The 14,515-nt window shown below is 31.0% G+C and overlaps 1 protein-coding gene across 1 annotated transcript; it reads right to left on the reverse strand.

The window, feature by feature from the left end:
• Positions 1-5,793: 5,793 nt before the first annotated feature.
• Positions 5,794-10,726, reverse strand: LOC129916379 (uncharacterized). Its single transcript, XM_055996272.1, has 6 exons — positions 10,467-10,726; positions 10,299-10,358; positions 10,045-10,221; positions 6,365-6,514; positions 6,148-6,308; positions 5,794-6,082 (listed from the first exon to the last, which is right to left on the reverse strand). The coding sequence occupies exons 1-6, from the start codon at positions 10,545-10,547 to the stop codon at positions 5,977-5,979; spliced, it is 735 nt and encodes a 244-aa protein (XP_055852247.1). The 5' UTR covers positions 10,548-10,726; the 3' UTR covers positions 5,794-5,976.
• Between the last annotated feature and the right edge of the window lie 3,789 nt (positions 10,727-14,515).

A 14,515-nucleotide genomic window follows, 5' to 3' on the forward strand; every position in this document is an offset into this window, starting at 1 on the left:
CGTCAAGCTCAGAGAAAAACACAAGCAAACCAAAGACACCCTTTTTAACCCCCAACCACCCACTCATCAACCAGCCACAAAACCATAGAAATAAAAGAGTGGAAGGTAGTGGAAAATCGAAATCGGATAAGTAACTGGCCATCCGAATCCATTCCATCATCATGATGCATGCATTTTTTTGCTATCACATCGAACCTATGTCATGAGTGAATAGCTTGACGACGACTAAGGTCGTTCGATGATGTTAATAATGAAATGATGATGATGATGGTGATTAACAATCTTGGTCCATGAGTAATTTGCTGTTTCCGTCTCTTCCCTTTTTTCTCTCCAGCTTCAACTTTAAGTCAGTTGGATACAAAACCCACAAACACACACACATTCAAAACCAACTCAACTCTGCTCTTTGGGGGGACTTTTGTGGGATCTACAAAATCTACATTCCCACGAGCTCAACGACGACGAACGACGGACGACGACCAAAACCAACCAAGACCACCCTTTTTTTTTTTATTTCGATTGAAACTATGACGTCATCGATTTTTTCCTTCTTCGATTACTTTTTTTCGTGGCTAGCTGAAGCTGATGATGATGATGATGGCTTTCTTTGGACGGAGTCTTTCTCCAATAAGAAATAAAAAAAAAATGTATCTTTTTTTTAGTGAGAAGGAAAATCAAGAAAAAAAATCAAAACTTACCTTTTGCTGTTTTTTTTTTTGGTTTTTTGTTAAAACGATGAAAGTTTTATTAAATCCCTTTTAGCAAGTTGATAAAATTGATTTTTTTTTTGTAGAAGAAGATTGTAGGTATTCCTCTTGAGTTTTTTTTTTCGATACTTTTTTTTTTATATACTATGTTAGTCGATGGGTGTTGGTTGATTGATTTGTTGCGATTTTTTTTTTAATGAATTGAACTTTTTTTTTGGAGATTTATTTTTTCACTTAAATGGCACTTATTTTATTCTTTTTTTGTAAGAATTTGTATAATACTTTTTTGTTAATCACTCCAGTAACACTTTTTTTTTTTAACACAAGGAGAAGAAAATTCAATTTATAATACACACAGTAGTGGAGCACCGATTATTGAAAACGACGAAAAACACACAGTTCCGTGCGCAGACCTTGAATGTTTCAGGATCAAAAGAGAACTGTCAAAATGTGAAGGAATTTTATTTCGATTTTGTATTTGTCAAGAATTATCGAAGAAATATCGAAATGGAGCTTTTTTTGAAAAGATGGCGGAGAGCTTTTTATTGTGTTATCGAATGGAGCAAGTGGTGCCAATTGGACTATTTTCATGAAAACAAACAAACAATAAAGGCTTAACTACATACATAATCCAGTCAAATAAGGGTTTAACCTCGGAAAGAATGTTAGTAGACATTTTTTTTGCTCAATATCTTCCTTTTGCCATTCTATAGCATATCTCAAAAGTCTAGAACAATCTCATGTCCGCTTGTCGCGATTTCAAGGTCAAATCGCGAAATGGAGATTTTCAAAATTAGCAAAAAAAAGGCTATGGTATTATATACACATATGATACATTATTTCAAGGTATTTTTTAATGCTGATTCCAAAAAATCTAAAATCAAGGCAATCTGACGTCTCTGAAAAAAGTTATACCTGTTTTTCATCTTTCAACCCATATTATTATAACAGTTGCTAACTTACTACCGAAAAACCCTTAAAAGTAATGGTAGCGGAATCATATTTTGCATGAGGGTTTTCATATCCATTATCATTAAGAATCAAATGCAAAAAAACATTTATATCTATGACAAAATGGTATTTTTTGAGAAAAGGGGAAATTTCGGGATGTGCACTAAAAAACATCCTGGTACAATCTTGGAATTAGTGCTAATAGGCTAATTTTTTTGTTTCTATCTTTGTTTGGATATTCTATAACTTATGTCAAAAATCTAAAAAAATCTCATGACCGCAAGTTCTTATTTTCCAGGTTAAACTAAGTTAGGTGCAGATTTAAAAAAAATAATAAGAAAATTTTAGATTCTTATATGTATACCAACATAACCCATATCATTTCAAGGTATTTTTTAACGCTGATTCCAACAAAACCCACAAACAAATCAATATGACCATCCCTGAAAAGTAATGTACCTTATTCATGTTGATCTGACACAAATATCTGAAGAGTAGTTTTTCAATTTTTTTCAAATCTGCACCTTATCTTCAAACCAAGAAAATTAGGACTTGCGGACATGAGATTTTTTTAGATTTTTGAGGGTAGTTAAAGAATATCCAAACAAAGATTAAAATGAAAAAATTAGCCTATTAGCACTTATTCCTTAGATGAACAAGAGTCTTCTTTAGTGCATATCCTAAAATTTGCCCCTCCATCAAAAAATACCATTATTTCGTAGGTATATGTATATATTTTTTGTAATGGATTGTTTTGATTTTTAATAATGATGGATTCTAAAATCTTCATGCAAAATTTGGTTCATCTACCATAACTTTTAAGGGTTTTTCGGCAGTAAGTTCGCAACTGTTATAATAATATGGGTTGAAAGATGAAAAACAGGTATAACTGTTTCCAGAGACGTCAGATTGTCTTGATTTTAGATTTTTTGGAATCGGCATTAAAAAATATCTTGAAATCATGTATCATATGTGTATATAATACCAAAGCCTATTTTTGCTAATTTTGAAAATCTCTATTTCGCGATTTGACCTTGAAATCGCGACAAGCGGACATGAGATTTTTCTAGACTTTTGAGATATGTTATAGAATGGCAAAAGGAAGATATTGAGCAAAAAAAATTTCTACTAACATTCATTCCGAGATTTACCCCTTTTTTCTCCTTATTTTACTGTATTAACACCACTTTTTGAAAAAGTACAAAAGTGAAAATATTTTTTTTCTGGCTAGCGCAATTGTTTTGTGAAAAAGAGTATACAAATTGTTTTTTAGACCAAAAAATAAGCTTTCTGCATCATTAGTTTTAATTTTCCAGCCCGAAAAACTACACAAAAATGCATTTGAAAATTTTCACTTTTGTACTTTTTCACTTTTTGAGCCAATGTAGTTATACCTTAAATTTGTATTTTAAAATAGGTCATTTGGATGTTTTTTGGACAAACAAAAATGAAACATGTCAAATTTTAAGGAGTGGCGATGAAATCCAGTCCGAGAAAGAAAAATTGTTCAAAAGTACCCAAACACTTTTTGTTCAAACTTTTCTGCTGCCAAAGTAAACAAAAAAATAAACAAAAAAATATCAAAACAATTTTTTTCCAAACACTTTTTTTTTTATTATTTTTTCTTCAAATATTTATATAATAGGTGTGTTTTTTTTATTCCCACCGGTCTTAACTGGACAAAAAAAAAAACGCAGTCGGGGCTGAGCAATTTACATGTTAAAGCCTGGTACGCTGCTCGCGCTAAATTTTAGCTCCCATACAAATTATCGAAAATTTTTAGCCGAGATAAAATGGATCCCATACAAGTTATCGATAACTTGTATGGGAATTTTATCTCAGCTAAATTTTAGCCCGAGCAGCGTACCAGGCTTAAAGCCTGGTACGCAGCTCGCGCTAAATTTTAGCTCCCATACAAATTATCGAAAATTTTTAGCCGAGATAAAATGGATCCCATACAAGTTATCGATAACTTGTATGGGAATTTTATCTCAGCTAAATTTTAGCGCGAGCAGCGTACCAGGCTTAGGGCCAATTTTTCAATAGTCAGTTAAACAGTCAGTTAGTACTTATTCCTAAGGATAGAGAAAAAATCAATTTTTCAACAGGCAGATATAGCTTATTCCTAAGAATAAATCTATCTGCTTCTTTCAGAGACGAATAAAATTATTCTAAGTAATAATCTCAATAAAAATATTGTGTCAGTTGTCAAAGCTGTTTTGAAAGAATTTTGAAAAAAATACAGTGGAAAACAAGAAAACAAAAACAATCATGTATAAAAATGACGTTTAATTTTAAATATTTTTGAATTTGACAAATTTTTTTTGTTATTCTGTAGAATAAATTATTCTTGATTGAAAAATTCAATGTTTTTATCTGATTGTTTATGAGCCTAATAACTTTATTCGTCGAACAGTTAACTGACTGTTTATTAGAAGATTGAAAAATTGGCTCTTAAATGAATAAAATTTAACCCTCTGTAGGCACACCTATTTTTTTGCGAATTTGGTTTATACTTTTTCATGTCGCTAGAACTTTTTTCTGTCTCACTATTTTATAGAGAATCATATATGAAATTGATGTAGAATTTTCCTAGGAATTCGAATATTGTGTTCACAATTCCAAAAAAATTTATTTTCACCCTTATAAAGACACTTTTTTGTAATCACTTTTTATTTTTGTCCTGCCAAATTCGCACCCGTGTGCCGACGGAGGGTTTATACAAAATACATTGCTTGTTTTTGAAGAAAAGTTAAACTAACCTTTCAACTAATTTCATTTATATTTTGCTCAAAACAAAAGTTTAAATAGCTAAACAAAATTTTTACTGATGGATTTTACTGATAGCTATAACTGAGCCCTAACTCAGGCCTCCAGAACTTAAGTCTGATATTTTAGAGGCTCTGTTTATAGTCATATATCATATGACTAAACTCACAAGGTGAGGATAGCTGGATTTTGTGAGGATTTATTTCTTGCAAACTTCTGACTAACAAATAATGTCAAACTTGTGACCTTTTCAAAAATTCGAAAGTATTTGTGATACAAATTCCCTACCTTCAAATATACCCCTACCTTGACCTAATTTGACAAATGCCCTAATTTGAAAATAACTGATATTTTACGGTAGGACACTTTTGAAATATGAAAATTTTTTAAGGTAGGGCGAAAACTCATGCTCAAAGTCATTTTTAAGGTGGAGCATTTTTGAAGGTAAGGTATATTTTTGAAGCTATGGTATTTTTGAAATTAAGGTACTTTTGAAGTTAAAGGCTTGTTTGAAGGCATTATGAAAAATGGCCTGAGTTAAAAAATTGCCTTTACCTTAAAAAATACCATAGCTTCAAACAAAAATTGAACAATAAAAGTTGAAACCTGTATCCAGCAAGCATGATTCCATAGAACTAGTAGTAGTTATTATAGTAAGCTATATTCTACTTTTTTTTTTGCCAATTTAACTTAGCTCATCGTTTTTTATCGTCGCCGTGAGGGGTATCTCACCGTATGTATGCTTAAAAAAATTAGTACACTTTTCTTCCCTCGACTGATCGTTTAAAAGATATCGTTATTTCAAAAAAGGATATTTTTTTAAATGATCCATAAACCGTCAATAACAGTTTCAACGTTCACTGATCAAAAAACCTCAGAGCAGAGGCAATGGAATTTATAAAATTTAATTAAAATTTTTTGCCACTTAGCCACTTTTTAAAACAATGGTTCGTATGCAAAATCGAAATCGGCAAATAATTTTAATATTTACCTACTTAAGTGCTGAGGTAAGATTCTCTATGGCGAATAGGAACAAAATTTTTTGTTTGTCCAAACGGTTTGATTTATGGCGTTTTCGATTGGCAGTCCGGAAGCGTCCGGAATCATTCTGAAAAAATTTTATTCACACAAAACTGTCAGTTTTGTACGAATAAAACGCTTTCAGAATGATTCCGGACGCTTCCGGACTGCCAATCGAAAACGCCATTATATTACTAAAACAAATTAAATAATTTTTTAAATTATTTCTTTCATTTATTTGTCCTACATTTTTTCTTTCGTTTTAAAAATCCAACAGGCGTAACCTGAAGGTCTTTTTAATCAAAAGACCTTCACAAATATACTTAGTAAAAGAAATAAAAAATAATTAAAATCTGTATAAAATATATATTTCATTTCAAAACATATCAACAATTATTGCAGATTTATTATAATTAAACTCCTAAGTACCAAATAAGCATTGAATAGTCGCTCTATAATTATAAATGAAAAATCCCCCAGTTTTACTTTTGTTTTTTTTAAGGAAGTGCAATTTTTTAAACTTAACAATTTATCGAACAAGTTCAGGCAATCGTCTATCAGCTGGCAACAGCGACAAAATAAACGCATTTAATTTTTTCTTTGAAAATTTCAATGGCCATGGTGTTGGTGGAAGACTGAAAGAAGAAAAATCAAATCAAGTTAAATTACAAGATAAAATATAAATAAAGTTATAATTTACCTTGTCGACCATAGACCGAGTCTCTGGTCTTTAGCGTTTTTCTCAACTTTCATTAAATGTTTGTAGTATTTTTGCCATTCGGCGTCATTTATTGTCTGCGGTAAGTCTATTGTCTTTCCAAATCCAAGACTAAGGAGTGCTTCTGATGCATCAATAAGTCCCTGAAAAATCATAAATGTACATCGATCACGTTGATATGAGAATTTATACAACTTACCTGCTTGTTCTCTGGACAAACCAATAGAACACGACAAACTGCGCTGTTGTCATCACCATCTCTCGATATGGGAATGAATTCAACACGTTTGCCGACAGCTACAGTTTGCAGCCAAGAGTAACCATTGGCATTTACAGCCACACCGGGTAGCTACAATATTGGACTTGTGAATTAAAGTACAAAGCAATAGAATTGACATCGCCAGGTCCCTATTTCATAAAACTATTATTCTAATAATTATTAGCGAATTTACTAATAATTACTACTTTAGCAAAATAGTGTTATATAAAACTATTTACGCACTAATAAATTATTTCTTTTATTCAAGAATCGTAGGTAGGAGTTCTTTTACTATAGTAAATTTTTAGCAGTCGAAAGAGATGGAATGTCTAAAACGGCTTTAAAATTTTACAAAATATAAAAAAAAAATATCTGAACAAAATTGCTTATTCAAATGTATATTTGATATAAAAAATAATAGGTACCTAAATGCATTTTTGTTTCATGGAATAAATGTTTATATTTGAAAGCAATTTTTGGTCAGGATTAAAAAAAAAAAAATGTGTGTCTGATTCACAATATTACAAAATGACGAGAAGAGAGCATTACATTTTTCACAACGATTTCTATATTAAATAAAATTCACGACTGGGTCGGGCGTTTTAAAATATTAAAGAATTTATTTAAGAAATTTAAAACTATACAAAATCTATCATACAAAAATAATACAAAATTACATTTAAAGTTACAAAAGCATCTCCTTAAATAGTTTTGACCCTCAAAGGAAATAAGTAAGTCTTTTAAATTCTTGTATAACAAATAATAATTGTGAGACAAACAATTTTAAAAATAATAAAACTTTTTGTGAAATCAATAGGATAGAGCTGTGTCAATCGTTCGTTTTAAAAGATTCAATCGTTCATTTTTTCAATCATTTTTGTTTTTCTTTTTAGTTTCAAATAAATTCATTTTTTTTTATTTAATTCAAAGTAGGAAATGAGTCTTATAAAGCTTTGCAATTGCAGGCAAGAGGTTTGAATTTAAATTAACTAACAACTCAGTTCAATGATTCTTTGTTTTCAATGGTTCATTTTTTCAATGATTTTGGTTTCTTTTCTTTTTCGTTTCAAATAAATTAATTTTTTTTATTTATTTATTTATTTTAAAGTAGGACATGAGTTTTAAATTAAAATTTTTTACTAATAACTCTGCTGTGAAATCAAAGGATATATTATTAGTCCCGGAACTTATTTTTATGAAACTTAATTTTATTAGTCCATACTTTATTAGAACTAATAATTTGGAAATTATTAGTTTTAGAAGGGTTGCCAGATATATTTTGACGAAACTAGTAATCGAGATGCAAAATCCCGGAAAAATAAGAACTAAAAAAAGAGTACAAAACTGGTTTAAAATGAATTCATAATTTTATATAAAAAAAAACACAAAATCTTATTAAAATTTAATCAAAAATCACATTTTTAATCCAACATTTTTGTTCTTATTAATTGTTCATAAAAAAAAAAAGAAAACATGAAAAACCTTGCCACAATGTTTTGCACAAATGCCATTTAATACCAACGACTCAAAATTTTAAACGATTTTGTAAAATGCTGAAGCCATTTTAGTAAGTTACTAAGTTAAACAGTCTTTTTTTACTTAGCAACTTGCAAAAATGGATTTAGCATTTTACTTAATCGTTTGAAATTTTGCGCCAATGTGTTTTTCCAGAAGGATTTATTTATAAATAATATTAATAAAATTGGAAAATTAAATCATCCCACGAAAAAAATGTTAACATAATTCTATAGATTGCAGAAACATTACGATCGTTTTAATTTTGTAGCTCTTAACTTAGTGATATGAAAAATTCCGAGGACCCTCAGAAATACTGTAATTTTAAACTAAATATTAATTTTTATAAAGATTCAACATTTTTGTTGATCAGAGAATTAACCGAGCAATAGCTCATACGCTAAGTTTTTAGTTTTGATTATAGTACAGGAAAGTTAGTAAATAAACAGGCATTTTGTGAAACGAAATATAGGACGGCTGAATTTTTCAAATCTGAAAGAGGGGAAAACGCGAATCGCTCTATATCTCCAAAACTATGGATCCTAAAGAAGTGGTTATCAGACCAAAGTTCTTGGAAATTTAATTATGTTTTTCTTTGTAATACATTATTTTTCTAAGCGGGCAATAGTTTTGAGGGTATGTTTTAATTTGTTTTTTTTTTCGGTTTTTTAAGATTTTATCATTCCCGGTAATAGTAACATAATTTTTAAAACAGTAAATGTTATAGACCATCGAATTTTCAATAATTTGGTATATTTTTGAAAGTCATGCGATGTATGAGTCGAAAGTTATTGATCTGAAAACTATAGTCTAAGTTCAGGAAAGTTAGTAAATAAACAGGCATTTTGTGAAACGAAATATAGGGAGGCTGATTTTTTTCAAATTTGAAAGAAAGGGTATTAGAAAAGCTTAAGTCCTGATTTTCGGGACGCCAACCCACTGGCGAAATCCGCTATTTTGAAAAACGTGAATTGGTGTGTATCTACTAAACTATTGGCTTGACCAAATAAGTTACTCGAGCAAAGTTATAGGTAATATAAATATCTTTTCTTGTGCATTCACTGTTTTTCAGCGAGGACAACACTTTTAAGGTTATGTCGTTTTATTTATTATTTTGTCGGTTTTTTTTTTTTAATTTTCTCAGTCTCTATGATAGTAACATAATATTTTATCATCATAAAAGTTGGATGTTTGACTTAAAACAAAATATGTATAGGTATCACAATATTGTAAGTTTTGCCAATATTTTTTGTTTTTTTAATTTTAAATTAATATTTAGAGGAAATTGCCCGACCCACCTTAATAACACACTGACTCTCATATTATATTTTTCTTGTTTTTACATAACGTCTACGTTTTAGCCTTTTTTTCATACCTTATGGAAAACCATATTAGTAGATTGTTTGAAAATATTGAGAGGGATTGCTCTTAAGGTTCCGTATCTTTGGGTTGAAAAGCCATAAATAATCCTTAAAAGTATTCCAAATTAATGGAAATTTGATGCTGTACAACTTTAATGATGCTTAAAATTCATAGACTGAGAAAAATAAAAAAAAAAAAAAACGAAAAACAAATAGAACAACATAAACTAAAAAGCGTTTTTCTCGATGAAAAACAGTGAATGCACAAGAAAAGATATTCATATTACCAACAACTTTGGTTAAGTAACTTATTCGGTCAAGCCAATAGTTTAGTAGCTTTTCTAATACTCTTTTCAGATTTGAAAAATTCAGCCGTCCTATATTTCGTTCCACGAAAAAGTCTATCTTTCCTGTACTATTATTGGATTACAAAATACAAACAAATTGAAATAAAATAAATTAACTCGATTCGTTTTTAAAGTAAGCAATGAATTAGGAGTAGCATACAAGTAGTGCGATACTTAAAGGGTTGAAAAGAGTACAATACCGGACAATTAATAGAAACTATCGCGGACTTCCCCCACACAGAAAAAAAGACAATACATATCCGGGAAAACCCGAGCATATAGCAACTCTATATTAGACTAATAGTTTTATGAAATAGGGCTTAGGAGACAAGAGTTCCAATGAACTACAAATAGCATTCATCTTTAAGGCAAATCTAATCAACCTGTTTTAACTTACCTTAACTGGAAGTTGTTTTGCGAAAGGAACTAAAAATCCCAGCGGTGGTTTGTGATTCACCAAAAGCAATGGTCCACTCTTTGAACTCGGATCGATCGAATCAATCTTTCCATATTGAGTGATTTTATCTCGAATAAAGATTTTCGGAATATCTGTACCTTTTCCGAACTTTGTAATCTAGATGGAGGTATGTATAAATATTAAATATCATTTCTCAAATCTTTTTCTAATATTCTGAAAAAAAAACGACTTACTGGACGGATGTTGTAATAGGCATATGCAAAGAGTAGGCCTGACGCTGTGTAAATTGCGATCTAATCGAAATAGAAATTATATAATAACAAATGAGCAAAATACGGAAGGAATAATTTATTTTTATAGATTTTCAAATAGCCTTCATTTCAAAAAAAAATTGAACTTACTTCAGCGCCTTTTGTATCTTTTTGCATGTAATTGCAGAAACTTTCATAGGAGTTTGATAATTTTGTTTGTAATGCAGACATTTTTAAAAAGCGTTTGTCTTTGTTGATTATGATGTCGATCGATGGACTTATATTATATGATTCGATTTTGTGTCGTTTTGTCGGTATTTTTAAATTATTACTGCATAATTGTTGAACAAAAATAAAATATCGTAGGTCAACAAAATCATCTGTGTTGGATTTTTGAAAGATATGTAAATTTTTTTTGAGAGGTGGAGTCAAATGTCAAACGTTTGAAATGTCAAGTATGTTGATGTAAACGTAACGTGACCCTTCAAGCAAACAGGTCCGACCTCGGTCCGAATCCGCTCCGCCTGAGGCGGAGCTGAGTCCGACTTCGGATCAGAAACTGGTCCGAAGGCGGCTCAAATTAGTATGGAAATTATAATCACCGCGAAGTCGATTGCATATGTATTGATGTGGTGAATATCTCCATTCCGAGAAAATGGAGCCGAAGGCGGACCTGAGTCGGAGCAGCGAAAACCTACCAGAAAGAGGAATAAAAAAGGGATGAAGTATCGCATTCGCGACCAAAAAAAAGAACAAGATTTATTTTTTTTTTCACTGAAACTGTTTTATTTTTTATTTAATTTTGGCAAACGAAATTTTCACAATATAAAATACAATACATTTTTTTCATTTTATTTTATTTGTTGTTGCTGCTGTTGTTGGTGTTTTTTTAGATGCCCAATCGCATGTTTCACCTTCTGCCTTTTTCTTCATCATTAGAGATTACATCTACATAACAAGAAGAAACAACATTTTAACCCAAACACTTTGAGCGATATATACAACATACCTTTTTTTGTTTCCATATTGTTTATAATTTGATATTAGGTGTGTTTTTTATTACAACCGGTCTTAACTTGACAAAAAAAACGCAGTCTGGGCTAAGCAATTTACATGCTCAATACAACAACACCTTAGCCCCTTGGGCTTAGTTGTTTAGCCCGGAGATTTCTCTGGGCTTAACTTTTTGAAGAGTTTTAAATCTGTGCTACCAAACTAATTTTTTCATAAATTGTTTAGAATTTGTTTACAAACGTGAAAACTCACGTTTGGAAGGACAAAATGTATTAAAATAGTTTTGCTAGCATACATTTTTGTATCTCTTTGTAAAACATACATGCAAAATACAAGAAAATGACGAAAGCGAAAAATATGACAACTCTAAATTTTTGTTGTGTCTGCTGTTTTCGGAACATTCAATATACAGTGCTGCCAAAATTTCAGATTAAGCCCCGAGGCGTTTTTTTTGTCCAGTTAAGACCGGTGGTAATAAAAAACACACCTATTGTTTATAATTATACTAATATTATAATAACAACGAGACACGACGCGACGCGACTATACACTTCAACGAAACATAACAAAATGACGCTTTTGCTCTTGTTGGCTATGTCTGTTTCACTTTTTTTTCCATTTCTCACTTTCCACCACGATTCTCGTTCGACTTTGTGTTCATACACAAAAAGTTGCAAGTGTGTGAGTGCAACCCCGCTTTTCTCGGTCGGAGGTCGGACTGTCTTTTCTGGACTCCGTTTTCTTGCTTGAAGGGGACGTTATATTATGTGAACGATTGCTTTTTGTAACAGGGTGGTCTCGTTGTGAATCGGAATATTTGGTGGTCTATCGTGAATACAAATTTATTAGGAAATATTATTAACCTTGTTTCAAACATGGGAACGAAAATGATCATTAAAATCTCTCTTGAAATATATTTAAATAAACTATACATTTGCAGGGGAATTTATTTAACTGTCATTTCATATGATTTTTTCTTCCCTGGAAAAAGATTGCGAGGAAGAATCTCGATCACAAAATAGATTCCGAGTGAAACAAAATGTCTCTAGAGATTCACGATGGCCATTATTTCGAGTAACGTTTAACTTTCGATGCGATAAATAAAGTCGATCGAATCGATATATAAATGTTTTGGTATTATGTATCTCTTTCGACAAAAACATTTGCTATTGTGAACTATGAACTTGATTTGAGTCGATAGCAAAATTGTAAACGAAAAAGATCGAACGATAAAAAGAGAATTTTCGTTCAGAACAGAATTAATCGATTTTCGACAAAAGTCGTCTATCGATAGAGATTCACAAAACCTAAAGTCATTTTCAATGATTGACTATAGACAAAAGTCGTCTATCAAAAGACAAACGACACTCGCAATAATGCCGACTTTTCACAAGCCGATTTTTGCAGTGCGGCGAAGTTTTTCAGCGTAATGGGGACTTTTCACGAGTCGATTTTTGCCGTGCGGCGAAGCTTTTCGACTCGTGTGAACATAAGTCGCAGGCGACTACAGTGACATGCCCCATAGAAAAATCCTAGTCGACCGACATATCGTGCGGCTGAAATCGACTCGTGAAAAGTCGGCATAAGCATTGGGCACGTTCAAACACCTATCGGATAGGCTATCTGGGATACCCGTATCTGGAATATCTTTTTGAACAAAGAGGTATCCAGATAGCTTGCCCAAGCAGCTACTAAAAAAATATGTAAATATTGAGAAGAGGAAATTTTTTCTTTTGAGCAAATTACATTTTTTTTATTGTTGAAAAGTACTTGCACAATCGCTTTGACTTTATTTCTTGCAATTTTTTTTTTTTGAAGCTGAATAATAGCCGGAAAAGCAATCAAAATAAAAAAAGCCAAATGTATATCAGCTGATCACTCGGATACCTGAGGTATACCAGAAATTCTGGGATACCTTCAGATTATTTTTTGACAGAAAATGGTTCGTTTCCTTGCTAATTTTTAACATTGTTTACAACAACAAAAAGCTATCCGATAGCTTTATGTTAGCTCTTTGAACGTGCCCATTGAATAAGAAGTACAGGAAGGGGTGTATTGACGACTGGACCATGTACCCTGGCGGAAAGAAGTTGAAACTACTTATACACATCGAGTATCAGAAATCGTGGAAAATAATATGGAAATTGAGTAGTGCTGTAATGAAATTATTTATAAAAAGTAAAAACAACAGTTTAAATAAAAGAAAAAACTGTTTTTCATAAAAAGAAAAGGTCAAACTATAGATTTAAAGCAAAATTCTTATTAAAATTGAAGCCCTTGTTGCAATTAGTGTAGTTTAAGTATTATCTGGTAATTTTCTTTGCATTTTGTTCTTGAAATTTCTCATATGAACGAAAAGTTGTTAGGTGGTCAATATTATAAAGCTAATGGCACTTGAATTTGTTATTATTTGTTATTATTTAGACAAGGGTGGGTGCTTATCACGGACACTGAGTCCAGTGCAGCTAATTTAGAAGACCGAAAATTTATATGTTTCATCTCCCAAGAATATGTTCGATGATATATATATTTAAAAAATGGGTTCTTTTTCTTCAAAGAATCATCCAAAATCCATGGTTGCACCAAAACATGATGAAATAACATAACAACTTTTGCATAGAATTGCATCCCTTGCAAGAAGGTATTTATTTCATTAATTCATATTATACATCAAATGGATCTTTATTATGTCTCCTTTCCTCTGATTGTGATTAAGTTTTTGGGGAAAAACTTGAATGCTACAGAAATAAAAAATGGCAATTAAGTTATTTACATGTAATTTTTCTGAAATTAATTTCATTTATATTTTTTAATTAATTATTTTACCTGAATGTAAATACATGTATTCTTATGGCTCCTGATTTTTGATGTGTATATGTAGTTGCTTATTTTTGCCACTAGTGTCGCATTTTGACTTTTCCAGTTGTCAATATCACACCTATAGAGTTGGCGAGTGAAGCCACAAAAAAATAAAAAAAAAAAATAAATTTTATATAAACTGTCAAAAATTTTATATAATCTGTCAAATTTCGAGCTCGTTTTCCATGGGCGAACTTACTCTTATTGGTGATGACAAGGCGATGCAATCATTGACCGCCAATGTTTCAGCTAATCTTGATGATTTTAAAACAATTTTCAGTCTGTTTTTAGTTGAGAAAAAAACAGTTTAAAATTCGTATATAATT

The sequence above is a fragment of the Episyrphus balteatus genome, chromosome 3, assembly GCF_945859705.1.
Source record: "Episyrphus balteatus chromosome 3, idEpiBalt1.1, whole genome shotgun sequence".
Taxonomy (NCBI): Eukaryota; Metazoa; Arthropoda; class Insecta; order Diptera; family Syrphidae; genus Episyrphus; species Episyrphus balteatus.